This window comes from Ascaphus truei, chromosome 3, assembly GCF_040206685.1.
Source record: "Ascaphus truei isolate aAscTru1 chromosome 3, aAscTru1.hap1, whole genome shotgun sequence".
NCBI lineage: Eukaryota > Metazoa > Chordata > Amphibia > Anura > Ascaphidae > Ascaphus > Ascaphus truei.
The window spans coordinates 386,810,301-386,831,560 of record NC_134485.1 but is presented as its reverse complement, the minus strand read 5'-3'; the positions used below and the strand labels follow the sequence as shown (position 1 = coordinate 386,831,560).

The 21,260-nt window shown below is 43.3% G+C and overlaps 1 protein-coding gene across 6 annotated transcripts in view; it reads left to right on the top strand.

Annotated features, from left to right (window-relative positions):
* The window catches only part of DYNC2H1 (dynein cytoplasmic 2 heavy chain 1), a 631,818-nt gene that overhangs the window by 110,010 nt on the left and 500,548 nt on the right, over positions 1-21,260 (top strand). For 5 of the 6 annotated variants that reach the window (XM_075592399.1, XM_075592403.1, XM_075592398.1 and 2 more), the window contains exons 43-47: positions 1,850-2,096; positions 3,258-3,409; positions 4,647-4,791; positions 12,448-12,550; positions 16,813-16,980. In XM_075592399.1, coding sequence (XP_075448514.1) covers positions 1,850-2,096; positions 3,258-3,409; positions 4,647-4,791; positions 12,448-12,550; positions 16,813-16,980 — 815 coding nt within the window. The remainder of the gene's footprint in view (positions 1-1,849; positions 2,097-3,257; positions 3,410-4,646; positions 4,792-12,447; positions 12,551-16,812; positions 16,981-21,260) is intronic. The other variant, XM_075592400.1, reaches the window with a different exon arrangement.

Here is a 21,260-nt window from a genome sequence, read left to right as displayed (position 1 = left end):
ATCCAAATACTTAAAGCTAGTAACTGAGGCAAGATTAATGTAAGAGCTGGTTCTGATCAGTAGCTTTGTTGCGGGAAGCTTTAGAAATGTAGCCTTAGTCCCAAGTACCATGGTTACTGTTTTGTCACTTTATAAGCAGTTTTTTAAGAGTTAATCCAGTTTTCAGAAATAAGATTGCAGTACAGTTTAAAGGTTAGAGAAGCTGGGATTGCGTGAATATATGATGCGTGAATATATCATCAGCATACATATGAAAGAAATTGTCTTACAAACTGTGGGCAGATCATTTAGAAAACAGTAAAGAACCCAGAACAGAGCCTTTGGGGATCCCACTGGTAATATCAAAGTGGTCCGATTTTATGCCGGAGATAGACACACATTGGGATCTTCCTGATAAATAAGGGAGAACCCAGTTTAGAGCATGCGGGCCAATAGAAGGGTCAACAGTATAAAAAGCCTTTGCAAAATCTAGGAATATAAAAAATGCTTAGTTGAGAATGAACCTTCCCATTAATGGGTGATAAAAATAAAATAATGATCATGTTTTTGTCACCACTTTTGAAAACTGGGCTAGATCTGGCAGCTTTCCAGCCTTAGGGATTTGGCCAGAAGACAAAATAGAATTTGTTTTTGGTGATACTGCAATGGTGCTCGTCTCAGACCAAAAAGCCGACCTGCAGAATACAGAGACTGACCACAGGTCTTTGGACTGAATCCTAATAAGGATAGTGAAGTCTATCTGGTTCACAGGCAGATATCAAGGCAGGCAGCAAAGTTCGCAGTTGGGGTTCGTAGTTGGTGTCACAAGCTGGGATCGAAGCTAGTGCAGAGAAACTGGAACAAATGTGGACTACAGTAAACCGACACCTTGATCAGGAACTGGCTTGGGGCAAATGGCTGCTATTTAAAGGCCTATCCAGGTGTAGCCAATTTCCAGTCTCCATCTTAACTCAGGGTGAGATGAGAACACTTCTTGGATTCAGCCATCTTAGTTGAGGCAAAGTGACATTGAATCTTGGCCATCTTGGTAGAGGCGAAGCACCCCAGATTTCAGCCATCTTAGTTGAGGCAATGTTAGGCTCACATGGATGTGCCAGTGCTGGCCAGGAATGGCCGCAACAGCGGGTCTTTACATGTCAACAATAATAGGCTTAAAGAAAGGGAAACAAATTTTGCAAACTAAATGATCAAGTGAGGATGGGCTTTTGGTGTTATTTAGTAACACAAACTTTAAGGAATCGTCCATATAAAATAACACTCCTCTCTTTGAGTAACCTTGAATTGAGATAGATGTATCAAGAGTTTTGTATGTAGGTAGATCTTTATATAGCGCCATCCATGTACATAGCGAATTACAACAGTAATACATATTACATAATAAATATAAGCGCTTCAACATTAGGAAAAGGAGCCTCTGCCCCAAAGAGCTTACAATCTAATCTTAGCCATGTTTAGTAAGAATTATGGCTTTAGGCTTATACAAGAAGCACCATGCTTTGAGTTCAGCTAGTTTGGGCAGTTAGCTACGGATATTTATATGGAGGACGCATAGCCCTTTTGGGAATTTAAATGGAACATGGTCTGTAGTGTGGAAACGACTGGGCCTGGATTTAATTCAATATCACCTGCCAACCATGGTAACAATAGGAATATAAATAATTGTGTGTGGGTTGAAATACATTGATACATACATACAGTATTATTAAAAACACTTGTAACGTGATAACTTTTCTTTTGAGTATTATCCTAAAAGATATGATACTCAAACCAATGATTTTGTAAAAAGTGGTAATTGCCGCTGTTTTTCAGGAGTGCTGTTTATCACAGTGTTTATAACTTTGTTTTTCAGAATGCTCCTTCGTTATGCATTTTCCAAACTTCGATCTACTCACATCGCTACAGTTCATTGTAGTGCACAAACATCCTCTCGTCATGTCTTGCAAAAACTAACACAGACTTGCTTAGTAATTAGTACTAATACTGGTCGAGTGTATAGGCCAAAAGACTGTGAGACGTTGGTGCTGTATTTAAAAGATATCAACCTTCCGAGACCTGATAAATGGGGTACCAGCACTTTAGTCGCATTCCTACAGCAGGTAAGCCCATCTTCCTTTAATATGCAATTTAACATTACAGTACTATGTTTCAATCCTTTTTTATTTATTTATTTTTAGCAGAAAGTGGTTAACAGCAATGAAACTGCAGAGAATCCGTTTCTAAGCAATTACTGGGCAGCGGGTTTGACCCTGTGAATAAAGCAGATTTTAGATTGAAGGAAAAGCAGTGGGTTGAAGCGTAGTAGTAAGGCAACAATGACATGCAGAGCTCCGAGGTACAGGATAGTACGTCACAGAATGTTTGCTGCTGAACTTGTATGATTTAGGGTATCTAATAGACCGGCAGAATCCTCTGTTGGCTTGCTTGTTCTGGGTAGTACTTGTAGGATTTAAGTGCATTGCATTAACCCAGTTGGATTAAGATCTGTTACTCTGGATTAAAGACTTCTTCATAGAAACTTCCATATAGTAGCAACTTTACCACTCTCTAATGGCTCCTCCTGTGTGCCTGAGGATCTGTTCACTCTGGTTGAAGTTTTGGGCATGATTGGGGTCTAATAAAACCATGCCTAGCGATATGGAATTTTTGAAGTACAAACGATTTAGAAACTCATATCATCTAAAATCGTTGGGGCTTAGGTTTTATTGGGTAATATAGTTTTTTTCATTGTGGACCGTAGAGCACTAGTACTCTCCGAAGACTTTAGTGGTGCTCCCTGTATGTTATAACAATATTGATAGACCAAATCTCAGGTTTAGTGCTCCTCCAAATACATCTTAAAGCTGAAGGGGCTCACAGTGATTATCCAGGAGCACTCCTGAGATACTTACCCACTGCTTCAAACCTATTAAAAAGGTCCTTTTTTAAAACCTATTAAAACCTTTTTTTAAAGCGTTGCCAGAGTGCATTTTTAAGCATGCATCATTCTATTTCCAGACTTTCTTTGTATTTTGATTTTTTTTAAATATATTTCACCATGGCTTTTGTGTTCATTTTGTTTATTTTTTTTGTCTTTGCCTTCTCTCCAAACTAAATTGTTTACCTAAAAATTAGTTCAAAACAGATATGAACTTTTGGAAAGTAAAATCACTTAATCATTAGAATTATACTTTATTCATCGATGTATTTACTGGAAAATAATGACTCAAATGTGTTGCATTACTTCAATTGTATATGTCTTTGTTTTTCTGTCGGTTTAGGTGTTAACATATCATGGCTTCTATGATGAGAATCTTGAATGGGTTGGTCTTGAAAACATTCAGATTGTGGCATCCATGTCTGCTGGTGGCACAATAGGAAGACACAAACTGACAACTCGATTTACATCGGTTGTCCGTATTTGTGCTGTCGAGTAAGTATTAGGTTATTGTTCATGTTTTAGTCTGTTTCCTCTAAATGTGGAATGGTTCAGAGTTTATATAGGATTTTGGTTGTTATTTAGTACAGTCATTTAGTGTAAATGTAAAATGGTTTTATCACAGAGTCTTTTAGGTATCAAAGGACTTTCATACTGACCGTCGGTATTATTGGTCCAGATGGATTTTTAGTTCTCAAGCTAGACTCTCTGGTTGTTTAATTGCCTTAAGGCAGCATTCCATGCTAAACTGAACAGCGTTAATTTCAGCTCTGAGGACCCTCTGCTTTCCTAGATTTTTACCTCCATAGGCACCACTGTTTTTTTTTTTTTTTTTAATCTTGTGTTTGCCACATGAGATTTAAATTTCCATATTATTTACTTAGCGGGGGATGCTACCAGGAGGCAACAGAGGTAAGTGAGGTTTCTTTGAGCTTCCTACTTGGAAAAAAAAAGGTGAATGGTTAATGTACCAAGGGGGGCTGCAAGATTCTCTGCAGGGGGCGCAGGGTTTACAGAGGCCCCGCACGCTTCCCCAAGGCATTTAAATTAACTTCTCCTTACCTTGGTTCTGATGGCTCCTGGTGACACATTGCCATGGCAACGTGACGTCATGACGCCAGGTCGTCTGAGTCAAGGTAAGCAGGGGGAGCATGAGGAGAGGGAGACAGGCGGCAGGGGGGCGCAGGGGAAAAAGATTGCGCTCCCCTGCAGTAACAGATGGTAACATGTTGCTACAGTATGTACAGACGAGCCAACGAGTATTCTAAAGCTTGCCTTAAACTAGCCAGGTACATGCTGGGTACATTTTAGTGACATTTCTGCAGAGGCTAATGGCCCATCGGATTAACACAGCAGGGGTTCCTGGCAGTCCCATTCAGTATGAATGGGACTGCCAGGGACCCCCGCTGTTAATCCGATGGACCATTAGTCGGTCTGCAGAAATGTGTGAAATGTTGCAGCATGTACCTGGGTCATTTTGGAGATTGCCCCAGGTTTGTTTTAGAATAATCGGTGGCACTACAGTATTACTTCACTATATCAAGCAGAGAATCTGTATTTATTTATTGTTGAATGTAATCTGCATAATCAGAAATGGGTGAAAACCCAGTGCAAAGTGAAAAATACACTGCTCCCTGCTAGTTGTCCTCTCCGATAATATTCTCTGTCCTTACTTTAACACACAAAATGAACAATGGATTACATTTTTTATTCATTTTAACCATGTCCTTAGCTATCCTGAAAGAGGTCAACTGCAAACGATTTGCAGTTCTTATTTGGAGCCTGTTATGCACAAAAATCTGAAGAATCACCCTGTTTGGAGCTCTTTATCAAAAATCCATCAATTGGCAGGATCCATGGTTCAAGTCTATGAACAGGTAAATATTTTGACATTTATTTATTTTAATATGTTGCCACTTAGACAATCTCCAGTTGTTTGAAATTTGTCATGTACAGTATATTGTATTTCCCACTAAATATATGTATTCATTTGACTTCTTTCAGACTTTGTAATGTATTTGATTAAATGATCTATATTCACATATCATGTTGATGACTTTCAATCAACAGGGAATGCATTTTTTAAAGTCGTAATCTACATTAACGGTTCAGAAAATGTGAAAAGGAATGGAGGAGCTATTGCTTTGAATGTGCATTTTTACTATTATGTTCACTGAGTCATGAACATGTAGTCAAATGTCATATTGTTGAGCATAAATCCCTTAAACCCCACAGTACATTAATCAAATTGTTTGATATACTTTATTAATTAAATTACATTAAATGAATAAAATAAATGTGAGGCAGTTAAATTTTTTGTCAACCATGTCAGCTACATTGAATCTCAACCACCCCAGTGTACATCTGTGTTGCCCCAAAGGCGGACAGCCTGATGGAGCTCCCCAAGAGCTACTAACCTTCTGCTAAGGGTTAACATTTGCTTGTACTTCGTGGAACACCAGCCCCATTCACTGGAATGTTAATGAGCCTAGAGGACACAAAGAACTTTGTGTTCACAGCTGCATTGAATCTCAACCACCCAGTGTAAATCTGCATTGCCCCAAAGGCGGGCAGCCTTTGGCGCAGCCAAAGTGTGTGAGCCGCTTGCTGCCGTTCGCTGACATTAAAGCTGCTGTATTTCAGTCTGAAACTCACAAGCCCTTTATCCCCTGTACCCAATTTTCCAACTCTATCTGTCCATGAAATGTCTGTGAATTGACTGTATAACCCTGTTTTTTTTAATGTAACCATATATTTTTATAACTCTGTGCCCAGGACATACTTGAAAACGAGAGGTAATTTAATTCGGCCCAACAAAAAATGTAAAAGAAATATATAATCACCGTGCTTGCTCCTTACAGGGAGAAGCGCAGTGATTATATATTTGTTTTACATTTTCTGTTAGGCCGAATTAAATCCTTAGCAGCTTGCTCCTAGAGGGCACCACTATTAGGGTGTTATTAATGTATTTAGCCAAATCACCTGCAACTGCGTAATGAGCAGCTTGTGGGAGGTCAGACCCTCCTTTTTCAAGGTATATAATCTCCCAGTATGGTCCCTGTATTTTCACTATTCACTTTACTTGCCGACATGTAAGTATCCTTACTGGTATTTACCAGTTTTTAACTGAACTAGGTTATATAACCATATGCTTGGATATATTAACCCCTTCTGGGTTTATTTCACATAACATTAGTATGCATTTAGCATAGGGACCTGCTATAGAGACATACCTTGACGTGGTTAGCAGGCTTGGCATTATTTGATCAAAGGATGTAACCAAAAAGTCTTCTTTATCTTATAGCCTTATCCAGACATAAGAATATAGATGTGTAGATATGTGTTCAATAGGATACACACCAACACATGCATACCCTGGTTTATGAGAGATATGACGTGATAGAGGTTTCAATCAAATAAACAGCAATTATTAGAACAGCAACAAAATATAACAATTACATGGTTGTACTGATTATACTTCATTTATAAGGTTTGTACTTATTACAGGCCTAACAAAACAATACAATACAGTTCATCCTATCTAAACCCACATTGATTGATTATATATATATATATATATAATCAATCAGTCAATCAATTGCATGTAATCATCAGCAAGGTGATAAAAAAAGACAGCACTCACCAGGTAAAGTCCAAATAAACTGTATTCAGTGTTCACAAATTCCAACGTTTCGATCCTCTTCAAGGGATCTTTCTCAAGGGGGTGTGGAAGCTGCCCTCTCTTATGGTGGCCTTTCCTTCTCCCACACTCCGCGCCCCGATGGCAGGGGTGGAGGCGTGGGGCTCCTGCTCTCCTCTCTGCCGCTACCGTGCCCTTCCTATTCCTCCCTCTCTTGCTTTTCCCTTCTTTGAGGTTCACACAGTCCAGATCTTCTCTCCTCTCCCGGTCCATGTGGCGGTCATCTATCGCCCACCTTCCTCTACTCATCCCCCTTCTGCCTTTCTCTCTCACTTTGAATCCTGGCTCTCTTCCTTTCTCTCCTTAGACTCCCCTGTTCTTCTCCTGGGGGACTTCAACTGCCACATTGTTGACCCCTCTCTCCCTTGGGCTTCCCGCTTTCTCTCTAACCTCTTCTTTTGGCCTTCAACAGTGGACTGAAGCCAGCACCCACAAGGATGGACATTACCTAGAGTTGGTTTTCACTAAAAACTTCTCTCTCCCCGATTTCTCCATTTCCCCTTTTCCTCTCTCTGACCATCACCTCATCTCATTTTCTCTCTCTCGCTTCTCTCCATCTCCATCTCGCCCTCGTTTTTGCAGAAACCTGCGCTCTATTAACCTACCAGTTCTTGATTCCACTTTACGTTCCTCCCTCTTCTCTCTCAGTTCTGCTTCAGACCCTGACAACCTGGTCAGGAACTACAACTCTGCCTTATCTTCCTCTCTTGATCTTCATGCCCCGCTTTCTCTCTGCCTTCCTCGCCCTTTTCACCCCAGACCCTGGCTAAACTCCCACACACGCATGCTGCGTTTCTCCACTCGTTCCTTTGAACGCCTCTGGAGGAAATCTCATACGCTCGCAGACTTCCTTCACTACAAATTTATGCTGTCCTGTTTCAACTCTGCCCTCTCCCAGGCTAAACAAACCTACTTTTCATCACTAATCAACACACACAAGTCTAACCCACGCCGACTCTTTTCTGTCTTTGACTCTCTACTCAGACCACCCTCAGCTGCCTCCTCTTCTTCGTCCATCTCACCTCAGGACTTTGCTGACTTTTTTAAGGAAAAGGTGGAATCCATACATCAGAACATCCCATCTGTTGCTTCCTCCCATCCCACACTGCTTCCCAACTCTCCTCCTGCCTTTCTTGACTCTTTTTCCGCTATCTCGGAGGAGGATGTGTCACTGCTGATCTCCTCTTCTCCCTCTACCACTTTCCCTCTTGATCCCATTCTCTCCCATCTCCTAAAACCTCTTGTTCCTTCTATAATCCCTATGCTCACACAGATCTTTAACTCTTCCCTCTGCTCTGGTACTTTTCCATCCTCCTTCAAGCATGCAACCGTTATACCATTACTCAAAAACAGCAAGCTTGACCCTACCTGTCCTAACTATCGACCTGTCTCCCTCCTGCCTTTTGCCTCCAAACTCCTTGAACGTCTTGTATTCTCTCGATTGCTACAGTTTCTCAACACCTATTCTCTTATAGACCTCTGCAATCTGACTTCCGCACTGCTCACTCTACTGAAACAGCCCAAACTAAAATAACTGATGACCTCCATGCTGCCAAAGACAGAGGTCATTACACTCTGATCATACTACTCGATCTCTCTGCAGCATTCGACACCGTGGACCACCCTCTTCTCCTTCACATTCTCCATACTCTTGGTATTCGGAATAAAGCTCTATCCTGGATCTCCTCTTACCTCTCCCATCGTACTTTCAGTGTCTCTTTGGCTAACACCTCCTCCTCTATTGATCTCTCTGTGGGGGTACCCCAGGGCTCTGTCCTGGGACCCCTTCTCTTTTCTCTTTACACACTGTCTCTAGGTGACCTAATCACATCTTTTGGGTTTAAATATCACCTCTATGCTGACGACACACAAATTTACCTTTCAACCCCTGACCTTACACCTGCTTTACAGACCAAAGTTTCTGAATGCCTCTCTGGACTATCATCCTGGATGGCCATCCGCCGACTGAAACTTAAAATGGCAAAAACAGAGATCCTTATACTTCCTCCCAAACCTGGCCCTACTACCTCCTTCCACATTGCTATTGGTAATATGATCATTCACCTAGTAGCCCAAGCACGCTGCCTAGGGGTTACACTTGATTCCTCTCTCTCATTCTCCTCTCATATTCAAAACGTTTCTAAAACTTGTCGCTTTTTCCTCCGCAATATCACAAAGATACGCACTTTCCTCTGTTGCTCGACTGCTAAAACTCTGACTCAGGCCCTCATTCTCTCACGTCTTGATTACTGCAACCTCCTGCTGTCCGGCCTTCCTGCCTCTCACCTATCTCCCCTACAATCTATCCTAAACGCTGCTGCCAGAATCACTCTACTCTTTCCTAAATCTGTCTCCGCATCTCCCCTCCTGAAATCCCTCTCCTGGCTTCCGATCAAATCCCGTATCTCACACTCAATTCTCCTCCTCACTTTTAAAGCTTTACATTCTTCTGCCCCTCCGTACATCTCAGCCCTAATTTCTCGCCATGCACCATCCCGACTCTTGCGTTCTTCTCAAGGATGTCTTCTTTCTACCCCCTTTGTATCTAAAGCTCTCTCCCGCCTTAAACCTTTCTCACTTTCTGCCCCACACCTCTGGAATGCCCTTCCCCTCAATACCCGACTAGCACCCTCTCTTATCACCTTTAAGACCCACCTTAAGACACATCTGCTTAAAGAAGCATATGAATAGCACTGGATAATCCTGGACACATGATACATAAAGCTTGGCCCCCTGCAGACGCACTTACTAGAATTCCCTCCTACTGTCTCTGTACGTTCTCCCTACCTACCAATTAGATTGTAAGCTCCTCGGAGCAGGGACTCCTCTTCCTTAATGTTACTTTTAAGTCTGAAGCACTTATTCCCATCATCTGTTATTTATATTATTTGTTATTTATATGATATGTATTACTACTGTGAAGCGCTATTTACATTTATGGCGCTATATAAATAAAGACATACAATACATACATACAATATATGTGAAAGTTTCTTTAATACAGTTTATTGCTGCTTATACCTTCTGAGTGCTGTTGTCTTCTTACCTTTGCTGGTAATGTATGCTTTATTATTTTTATGACACAAGCACCAGGTCATTCTATCACTATAGGATTGTCAGATATTCATGATTTGCATATATATCTATATATATATATAGATAGATATATACAGCTAAACCCTGTTATAGCGCGGTCCTCTGGGGCCACCCGATCCGACCGCGCTAGAACCGGGGTTGCGCTAATTTTTAAAAAAAATGGCTGCCGCCTGATCAGGAGGGAGGGAGTGAGGAGGGAAGGAAGGAAGGAAGAGGTGGCCGGAAGCCCTACACGTCCCCTAGCAACAGCGAGTCCAGCCGCAACCTGCTCCTTACCTCCCACCACCGGCATCCATTTCCTCCCCCCCCCCCAGGCCCCCACACCTACCGGCCCTCCGCGGCAAAGCCCACGCAGCCCTCCGAGTCCCAGCCTGCTCCTCCCGACAACCCCCCTGCTCCCGACACCCCCCCCTCCTCCCGACACCCCCCCTCCTCCCGACACCCCCCCTCCTCCCGACACCCCCCCTCCTCCCGACACCCCCCCTCCTCCCGACACCCCCCCTCCTCCCGACACGCCCCCCTCCTCCCGACACGCCCCCCTCCTCCCGACACGCCCCCCTCCTCCCGACACGCCCCCTCCTCCTGATGCCAGCTCCGCTCCGATCTCAGCAGCCGACACCAAAGGTAGGGAGGGGGAGGGGGAGTGGGAGGTGTGGTGTAGTGTGCTGTGAGAGTGTGTTGAGTGTGCTGTGTGCTGTGAAAGCTGTGTGCTGTGAGTGCTGTGTGCTGCGAGTGCTGTGTGCAGTGAGAGTGTGTGCTGTGAGTGTGTGTGCAGTAAGCAGTGTGCAGTGAGTGCTGAGAGTGTGCAGTGTGGTGTGTGCAGTGAGAGTGTGTGCAGTGTGCAGTGAGAGTGAGTGCTGGGAATGAGTGTGTGCAGTGGTGCAGTGTAGAGTGTGTGCAGTGTAGAGTGTGTGCAGTGTGCAGTTCGCAGTGTGCAGTGTACAGTGTGCAAAAAAATATTTTTTTAATGCAAATCATGAATATCTTACAATCCTATAGTGATATCATTGTGCACTTGTGTGTGTGTCTGTGTATATGTATATATATATATATATATATATATATGTATATGTATATGTATATATATATATATATATATATTTATTTAATCATGTATATATATTTATTTATTTAATCATGTATATATACCCACACACACACACACACACACACACACACGTGCACAATGATTATGATCAAAATTACCATAATAGCTCTTTCTCCAAAATCTCTTCTCTCCTCCCCAACTAATACTCTGACTGGTTTAAATGTGTTTCTAACCCATAGTTGAACATGGTTCTAATTGGTTGAGGAAATATGCTCAAACTACATTGTGTGTTTCTTTAAAGTTGATGGGAAAACCTAGAAATATCTGATCTATCATAAAAGGTGGACAGGTCAACAATTCCCGTAGTTTGATCTCTATGGGCAATGTGTATTGGGGTCTAAATGTTAATTTAGGAAACACAAGTTGTTTTGAAGTCCCTGATACTAAACAAAAGAATGTTTATCAGGGTGTGAAGTAAATAAATCTTTTGTTTGTCAATTTCCCTTACTTCTTGAAAATGTATCCAGGTGCAGATACTGTATCTACATAAAAAACAAGATTCATGATTCCTTCACAATAACACTTCTCTAAGCAATTCTCTTGGGTAACACTGATAAAACATTTTTAGAAATAAGGGTGTTTCTAGTCTAGACACTGGCAGAAGCAGGTCCACAGTAGATATATCTTGTGTTTTACAAGTTACAAGAACCTCATTAGAAAATATACTTTATTTAATATGTCTGGACTGAATATTTGAAGAAGTTTACTCTGGGGAGTAAGGAATTGATGGCACGATAATATTTCTTAAGTTATATATTTGCTTAATATCTATATCGGGGCGCCAAATTTCTGCTCGCCAGTTCATCATTGGTGACAGGTAATTGAGCATGGCGACGGCCCCGTGCAACCTCAGTACTAGAGCCACACTGTAAACGGGTTTTGTGGATCGCAGGCAGCTGCAACTGTGCTTGGGAAATGTAACGTAACCAGTAGACCGCGGCAGTTACTTACAGCTGTGGCTGTGATCTAGAATTTACAATGGGTTGCAAGTTTTAAAAAGCATTATGGCTGTTACTTTCACAACCCCAACTCTTTGGCAGCCGCAGAATTGTAAAGGAGAGGAAGAGGTAAAAAGGAATGGGCAGCATTGGGGACAGTTACACAAGTAGAAAGAAGGTAACCAATGGTAATGAAAAAAAAAAGTTAAAACCTTGCAGAGGGAAGATAGAAAGAAGCCAAAGCCATAAAATAACAAAGTCTGGGAGGCTGAATGGGGAAAGTGCTTTCTTTAATCTAATTTCAATTAATCCTGTGGTGCTATAAGAGCCAACAAATCATGCAACAGTAATGAGTTGCAGACCCCTGTGGCACTTAAGAGATTGTCATAATGATTTTGATTGTTACTAATTTGTTTAATAATTTTGTTGCTCTGTTTATGTAAAATTGCTGCCGACTGAAATGTTTTCTGGCGAATACAGATGGAATTGAGATGTCAACCCCATAACTTGTCCATATGGAGTAGGACTTCTCTGCCATTACTTGCAAGCTCTGCAGCATCTTACAGTTGCGGTGCATTCTCCATGTTATGTTGGAGCTCATTTTATAAACTAAAATTTAAAAATAATTTTACGTATAAAATCGGGGAAATCCTGACTTTTTCTAACATGCTTTATTTTTTTTTATGTGCAGGTCCGCACCAAGTTTTCAGTTGATGATTATAGTCATTACCTCTTCACACCTTGCATTCTTACCCAGTGGGTCCTTGGACTATTCAGATATGATTTAGCAGCAGGTAGGCTATAACTGTTTCTGTTTGTGTGTAGCCTGTATTTGTTTTTTCACTAACTACAGATATGGCTCATTAACCAAAAAAAAGGTTGGAAACCACTGATTATATAGTTGTACTTTTAATACTACTTGGAATGAGTATAGTCTGCTGTGGTCTGACCACCTTGCAGTCCACTTTGCTACAGGAAAAAAGAAAAAGAGAAGAGCGAACACCTCATAGTGAAATAAGTCGCTTTACTAGACATACAACACAATAAAAACACTTACAGACGTCCGTAAGTATTCAGCATATAAACAGGTGCTTGGGAGTCTTGCAGTCAGCTTCAGCTGTAAAGAGCAGATCCTCCTGTCCTCCCAGGTGCATCCGTCCGTGTAGACGACAGGGCTGTTCTTCCGCACCAGGTGTATTGTGTCCCAGCGTCCTGACGTCACTACCAAAGGGCGGACCAAGGCAGACGCTTTCTTGTGAGCCCTCCCCGCAACGGCGCCGGGCCCGCTGCGAGAGGGGGCCGCAGCGCTCGCGCGAGAGCTACTCCTGCTCTCAATAGAATTGAGAGCAGGAACTCGCGTCGAGCGGCTAGGCACGCCCCCCGGCGGTTCAGCCAATGAGGGCGAACCTGCCGGGTGATGTCATGGCCGCGCCCCCGTCACTCCTCCGGCACGCCCCCCCCGGTCTCTGCTCCTGCAGTGAGCTGCAGACCGGGGAATCGCCGGAACGCGCAGCCGAAAGCGCGGGCGCGCATTAGAGCGCCGTGACCGGGGCCTTAGCCTGAGCACACTGGTTTTGAGCGCTCACGGCTGAGGCTTTCTTTACATCTGTTATTTTATAGGGAAGGAGTTCCTTTTGCCCCCTTGTTTTCCAATTGAAGCCTTGGAGTATATATACATGTTATTATTATTATTATTATTATTGTTGTTGTTATTATTATTTCTGTGTAGTTTGCTTGTTTTAGTTGATTTTCAGTTCACTTTGCTTCCATTGTAGCTGCAGCGTTTAGTTGATACACTATTGCATCAGGACTAACCAGTTACTGGCACTACTTATTCTAGGGTCTCTTGGCTACTTGGTATCTATTTAACAACTACCTCAAAAGTCACATTGCTACTATTGTGGCTCCAGCTGTGTGCTAACCCTCTGCTGCACTAGGAATATTTAAAGCTGCAGTCCAAGCAATATCCTGTGTGTGTGTTTTTTAATTTTTTTTTTATAAATCAGTTCTGTACTATGAGGAAATACTTGTAGCATTTTTTTTTTAAAACAACTTGATTGCTGCACTGACAGCCATTTACTGTAGTGAACCTCTGAGCTGAATCTTTGCCAGTCGATCACAGGAGAACGGATCGATCTGCAACTTAGCTAATTACTTATTGTTTGGATTGTTTTGATGCACACATTAAAGGGGGGGGGGGATGCAGCTTGGGCGGCCACTTTAAAAAGCTGGCTATTATATTGCTGCTTAACCCATGAAACTCAACTAACCCTTCAGCTGCTGGACTAAACTAATGTATTAGCAACTGTCTGGGGCTGTGCTTTCTAAGAACCATCATTACGTTCCGGGTACCTTTTTGAAAAAGGACTCTACTGAATGTCACTATCTATTTACCTGGCTATAATTACTCGATTTTTTAAGTCAGTACATAGAGAATTGGCATACATATGAGCCAATTCCAAAGAGCAAAAGAATAAATACCCTTGTTAAACACTGTGTATATTGACATCAAACCTGGATACAAGCAGGCTTTAAACTGCTAATTGGAAGATTATAATTAGGTGTCACTAATCACTGTGAACACTGCCAATTTTAATGCTTTTAGTCGCTTTATCCATTGCTCAGATATAGATCTCTCAGACCTACCCTGGACTAGTTTTAATATTTTTTTTCTTGTACTATATATAGTTGTGTTTTGTTCACCTATTTTTTTGCATTGCCTAATAAAGTTTAAGTTTTAATTCACCCACTACTCTTGATCGCTAGTGCAACATTGCAGAGCTTGTCCCTTTTCTGCATTTTATTTAAGTTATTAATGTTTTAAAAACCTATTGTACAGTAAAGCATATATAATCTAGAATTATGGTAAAATAACCTGTAACCTGTTTACTTATTGTACTTTTAAGTGGTAAAGTTCAATATTTTCCCAGCATGATTGTGTGAAAGCGAAAACACATACTATTGCTATAATTTTTCTAAATTGTTGATCACATACTGTATGCAACACTCCTGGTGTTCCCAGCACTCCAAAAGAAAACAAGAAGACTGGTGGTGTATCAATAAAGAGTGTATATTGCAAGACACAACATCATAATGCAACTATATGTAAAGGCAAACAGGGATATAAAATATGACTGCAAGTACAGCCAGTAGGGGAGGATAGGGAGTGGGGGAGGGGAACGTGAAATCACAGAAAAGTGGGTTTGTTTAGGAGAGATTTGGTGTCTCTCCACTTGTTCCCGTGCACCAATCATTTAAGTAATCCATACAGTCCATGAACGGTAGTGCTGCCTTCACCACATACTTTACATACTGTATAGTTTAGTATGCAAAAGTATCCTGCAGTGGAATAAAAGGTTAACAATGCAACGTGGTACTGTTCATGACTGGCTTAAAGCAGGAATCCCGGCGGCTTGTTTCGGGTTTTTTTTAATTTTTTTATTTAAGCCACCTTTTATTTTCAAGATGGGAGCTGGGAGTCCTTAGGAGCTGAACAACTCCCAATATCAGCGCTGGTGAACTTGGTTTTACATTTCTTTAATGGCCTCCAGATCTCGGGCCAATAGGAAGCTGCAAGGTCATCGGTTGCGGGTTTCTATTTGATGGCCATTTAAACCTCCAGAAGAAACCAATATCTGTTTATCCCCTACTGTCCCAATCTCTCTCTTAAGCCCTTACTCCCCCCCCCCCATGTCTCTCTTAAACCTCTACTCCCCCAATATCTCTTAACCCCCTACTCCCCCACAAAGTCTCCCTTAGCCCCCTACTAGCCCCAATGTCTCTCTTAACCCCCTTCTTCCTCCAATATATTTCTTAATCCCTTACCCCCCCTCCCACCATTTTCTCTTATCCCTTTGCTCTCCCCAATTTCTATCAACCTTTCCCTCCCCCCACTTAAGGTATCTCTTAATCCCTTCCTCCCTCTTAAAGAACAAGCTGATTCTGGCGAAGCACCCAAAGAGTGGGTCCCAAACAAAAGGTGTTTAAAAATAATCCTTTATTAATCCATCTAAAAAAGGAGGGTTAGTGCCTCCACTTTTTTAGATGGAAGATTATTTTTAAACACCTTTTGTTTGGGACCCACTCTTTGGCTGCTGTGTCAGAATCATCTTGTACTTCATGTTTACCTCTTCACTCCAGGCTGCACGCCTACCAGGACATTTGGATTAAGAGATTTCAGTGAGTACTTTCTTATTCTTGATTGCTTAATGTGAGTCCAGGGACCATTCCTATGAGGGTTTGATGGGGGTTTCCTAGCCCTACACCTTACCCTTCAGGGTATTTTGGCCCATCTGGGGACTTTACTACATTCAAGCAGTTATCCATATCCTTATCCAGTCCTGTGTTATGAATATATACGTCTAAATGGATACAATGCTGAAGCGCCTTTGTCACTTGGAAATGGGACTCCCTCTTAAAGAGGCATTGGGGAAGAGGAAAGAGTTCAGTGACATTTAGAGAACGTAATGTTTTGTATTGGGTATTTATCACGAGAAATATCGTTATTGCAATAATTATTTTAATATAGTTATCATGGGAATTTTTTTGTTATTACTCAACCCTAGCTTTACCCCTGAAGAGAGATCAAAATATACATTGGGAAGCTCTGTTTATGGTCAGGTGATAAAGTATGTAATCAAATAATAACTGCATTTTTGATAAATAAAAAAATTGGGTGGTCGAATTGTATTGGTTTTTCTCTGCTTGCCTGCTTAGAGCTTACAATATTTTTTTAATATATTTGGTTTATGCCTCGGTGGTAGTTAGTTACTCTACATCAGAGGACATTACAGTATACTTAACTAGGAATCCCCATAGTTACAATGGAAAATAAGTGAATAATACATTTTTTTTAAAACAAGCAATGTGGTTAATGTATTAACATGTTACTGTTCTTCTAAACTACTTTTGTATCATTTTTTCTTTACAATTTGCCTATGCTTCTATTGCATTGGTAAGTAATTTCTTCTTTTATAATCCATTAAAAATAGTATGAGTGTTTATACTGTAAATGTTGTAGGCATCTACAATAATTATAATTTGTTCTACTTTTAAGGGACATCAAAACAATCTCAAGACTACGTCCTGGAAATTGTTGCATATGAAGCGCGTCGTTTGTTCCGGGACAGAATCGTGACTGCTAAGGAACTAAATGTATTTGACAACATTTTGATGTCGGTGCTCCAAGAAGACTGGGGTTTGGAGGTTTTGGATAATCTGGCAGGTAAAACATGACATCAAACGCAAATATGAAACGTTTTTCTTGATTATTGTTTCGCGTATTTTATTGTTTTTTAATATCATGTAGATCGTGGTTTCCAACCTTTTTTTTGGTAAAGGAACCTGTGACAGGGTGAAGTCAACCCCTATCAGTTATGCCTGGGAGACATATGTCTGAGTGCTTCATCCAGCACTCATAAGGGTTAACTCAGGTGGAAGCTAGGTAATCAGGATGTAAGCTGACAACTGATAAGCAGCAAGGTATGAGATGATGTTACTGGCAGTAGCTGCCTGCCTTAGACCAGAGCACACGGCTATATGTGCTGCTAGCCAGACGGATACATCAAGCTAACTACTGCAACCAAAGTAAGACTTGTTCATTTGTTTTTCCTGACTGCTTAAAAGACACTTACGGATGGTTATGGTTTAGCCAGCTAGCCTGCTAGATAGGCCTAGTGTGTTAGTCAGTCCTCCCAATGTGGAGCAGGATTTGTTTTGTTTAAAGGGACAGTGTACCCGCATGTTATGTATGCTGTGGAGAAATAAAGCCACTGAACGTTTTCATTATCCTGAAACTATACGTGTGGACTGTTCCCTGACCTCGGCTAAAGGCCGTCCTGCCACAGAACCATATCATTATATTGTGAAATTCTGCAGAACAACAACCCTGTCTAATAGCAAGTCTGAGATACGATGCATTGTTAGGTACCCTAACCCTCTCTAATAGTGTCTGAGACCTGATGCATGGTCAATTCTTCTGCATTTGTGTAATCCCCCACCTAAGGGGTTACTAGCAGATTAATATATGGTAGGCCCCACCCTTTGTTGCCATAGGGATACTGACGTCAGAATGGAGTATTTAGGATAGGACTAAGGTTCTAGTGTAAGGGATCGGGGGACACGCGCCTTACAGCGGGTCCCCGTCACCCCGGCTTTTAGTACTGCCTCTCGTCCCAGGCCCCCTCCCTGCCAGATCCTTACCCGCTCTGGTCGGATTTGGCCCCACGTTGGTCGCCAAATAATGTGGGTCAGACCACACCCTCTTCTCCCAGGTAACGTCTTGCAATAAGTTATTTCCTGCTCTAAGCAGAAGCAAGTTATCACAATTTTTTCTCTGCAGAAAATGGTCTCACACTCTTTGTGTTAGGGTATCGTGAGATTATTATTAAGAGAGGTCACTCAGAGTTTGTATAAGATAAGGTTGTTTTTATTGTAATATAACACAATAACAAGAAAACAAAATAAGTAAAATATGCTAACAATCCAATATCTATCTATGCAGAGGTTATTTACTTAGTATGCCTGTCATACTCATGACCACAAAGGTATTATGATATGTCATGCCAGTCTCGGTAGGTCTCGTCTCATGTGGCTCGCCACCCAGTTCTGATCTAACATGGCATTATGCTAACCTTTTATTGCCCTTGACGTACGTCATTATTATCGGTGTGGAAATAACCCCCAACAAAAACCTGCTGTGTCTGCTAACTTGTCTACCGGCATAGCAAATTAATCCCAGAATGTCTGCAGTTCAAGTAACTTCTCCTTTACGCTAAACTCATGCCTTTTAGCAACATATGTTACAAAAATACACCCTGGCTATTTCCTGGCATATCAAATAATTTCTATCTGCAAACTTCTGATAACTGGTATTATTTCCAAAGCAAGAAAAAGTAGTTAATATTGCGACAGTATGCTCTAAGCTGTACTAAGACATATTATTATGCTATATATGTACCTGTGCTACCTGTAATCCATAACACTAGCTTCCAGTACTGCCGCTCGTCCCAGGCCCCCTCCCCGCCAGATCCTTACCCGCTCCGGTCGGACGCCGCTCCGCTCCTCCGCGGCACATAGTCCGCCTCCGCCCACACGCTACAGGGGCGCGGGAGTGTTACAGGGCGCGCGCGCACCCGTCCTCTTCTACACTCCTCCTGCAGCCTTGGCTCCACCTCCCAGCAGCTGGAGGCTATTCCCACTAGGGAACACCACATCAGGCATCTAAACCTATCCCTGGGACCACTCAGTCAAGCCCCCGCTCCGCCTCTTGCTCCCATTGATTCTCCTGCATTTATAGTTCCTGTCTGCCCTCTCCTTCCTCGCTCTGCATAGTTTTACTGTGGCTCTTGTAGTACGGAGGTCTATGCCTGGCTCTCTTTTGTGTTGCAGCTCTCGCTCCAGTCCCTGCCCTCGTTTGATACCCTTGGATTTGATCTCGGCTCTCGTTAGACTTCGTTTACCTCGCTACTCTCTGGACTCGGCTTTGGACCTCACTACGCTGCTCGCTCCTGCCCCTGACCTACGGCTTACGGATCTCTACCCTCGGACCTCTGGCACCCCGGACGCGGCAAGTATCAGGCTAACCCTTTCTCACCAGACCTGGCAACACATTATACCACACTCCGGGCACGCCCTCACTGCTGTGGGTGCGTGTTATACCCTTACCCACCTCAGTATTGGGGACTGGCCAGGTCTGCGGGCAGTCAAGCGTTACATTATGCAGAGCCCACCAAATGCAGACCCCCGTGAGGTGGGCCAAGGTGTGTCCATGGAACACTGGCAATTCCTGAGCGATCAAGTAATGGCCGTGGCACAGCAACTTTCAAACCTCTCCCTGAGGCACCCGCCAGCGGCACCCTCCCCTCCTGCCCCAGTACCTATGGGCGTCGCGGAGCCACGTATCCCACCACCCAACCGGTATGCCGGAGATCCCCTTACTTGCCGGGGATTCTTGAACCAATGTGACGTCCAGTTCGAGATGTCCCCGTCTCGGTTTCCCACAGATCGCTCATAGGTGACCTATATCTACGCCCTGCTGATGGGCGACGCTCTTGCTTGGGCTTCGCCTCTCTGGGAACACAGATCTGAAATAACGCAGGATTACCCCAGATTTCAGCGAGAATTCGAGCAGGTCTTTGATACGCCAGCGCGTAGGGAGACTGCCGCTTCCTTGTTTCAACTCTCCCAGGGTCGCAGGTCGGCTGCAAGATATGCGGTGGAGTTCTGCACAATCGCTGCGGAGACTCGGTAGAACGATGAGGCCCTTTCCGCGGCATACTGGCATGGATTGTCCGAATCCCTCAAGGACGATCTGGCAGCTCATGCTCGCCCCTCTTCTTTGGAGGATCTCATTACCCTTAGCATCCGGGTGGACCAGCGTATTCAAGAGAGACGCCAGGAGCGCCAGCGTCCCCGATTTATGCCGCCCACGCCTGCTTCTCCTAGGTCTCCTCCCTTGGCCTTTCCAGCATTGGACTCTCCTGAGCCGATGCAGATCGGTAGTCAACAGCTCTGGACCGCTGAAAGAACACGCTGCCGAAATGAGGGCCTCTGCTTCTACTGTGGTTCCCCAGACCACCAAGTACGTCACTGCCGCCTGAGACCGGGAAACGAGAACGCCCAGTAAAGTTTGAGGGGCTTTTACTGGGTACCATCTCTCCTTGCCCCTCTCCTCTCAAAGAGCTCCCGAAGAGAATTATTTTGCCTATAACCCTCGAGGATCCCAATGTCCGGGTAGCGGTTGCAGCATTCATCGACTCCGGGTCTGGTGGCAACTTCCTAGATCACGACTATGCCTGCAACAACCAAATTCCGTTGGTCAAGAAGAGGGCACCCATCGGCCTTGAGGCCATTGACGGCCGACCTATACAACCAGCGTTCATTATATGGGAGTCTGTTCCCCTCACACTCACCACCGTGGACGGTCACACTGAGGTCATTATCTTCGATGTCTTCCGCTCACCTACAGTCCAGGTCGTTTTGGGATTGCAGTGGCTCCAGCTTTACAATCCGCGTATCGATTGGACAGACGAATTGCCGATCCAGTGGGGTCCTACCATGAAGGAGGCTGTCATACCCCCCGTTACCGTGCTCGCTGGCCTCGACACTTCGTTACCACCTCTCTCCACCCTTCCAGAAGTATACCGAGATTTCTTGGATGTCTTCAACAAGACCCAGACTGAGGTCCTACTGCCTCATCGTTCATGTGAGAATTAATTCCTGGAGCCACACTCCCTAAGTCTAAATCATATCCCCTCTCCGTGCCTGAGACCGAGGCTATGACGACTTACATCCAGGAGAACCTCAAGAGAGGTTTTATTCGGAACTCCACTTCCCCGGGCGGGGCAGGGTTCTTCTTCGTGAAGAAAAAGTATGGCTCCTTAAGACCCTGTATCGACTTTCGTGGGCTTAACAAAATCACTGTTAAAAACCAGTACCCCTTCCTCTAATTTCGGAACTCTTTGACCGGCTCCAAGGAGCCTCTGTATTTTCCAAACTTGACCT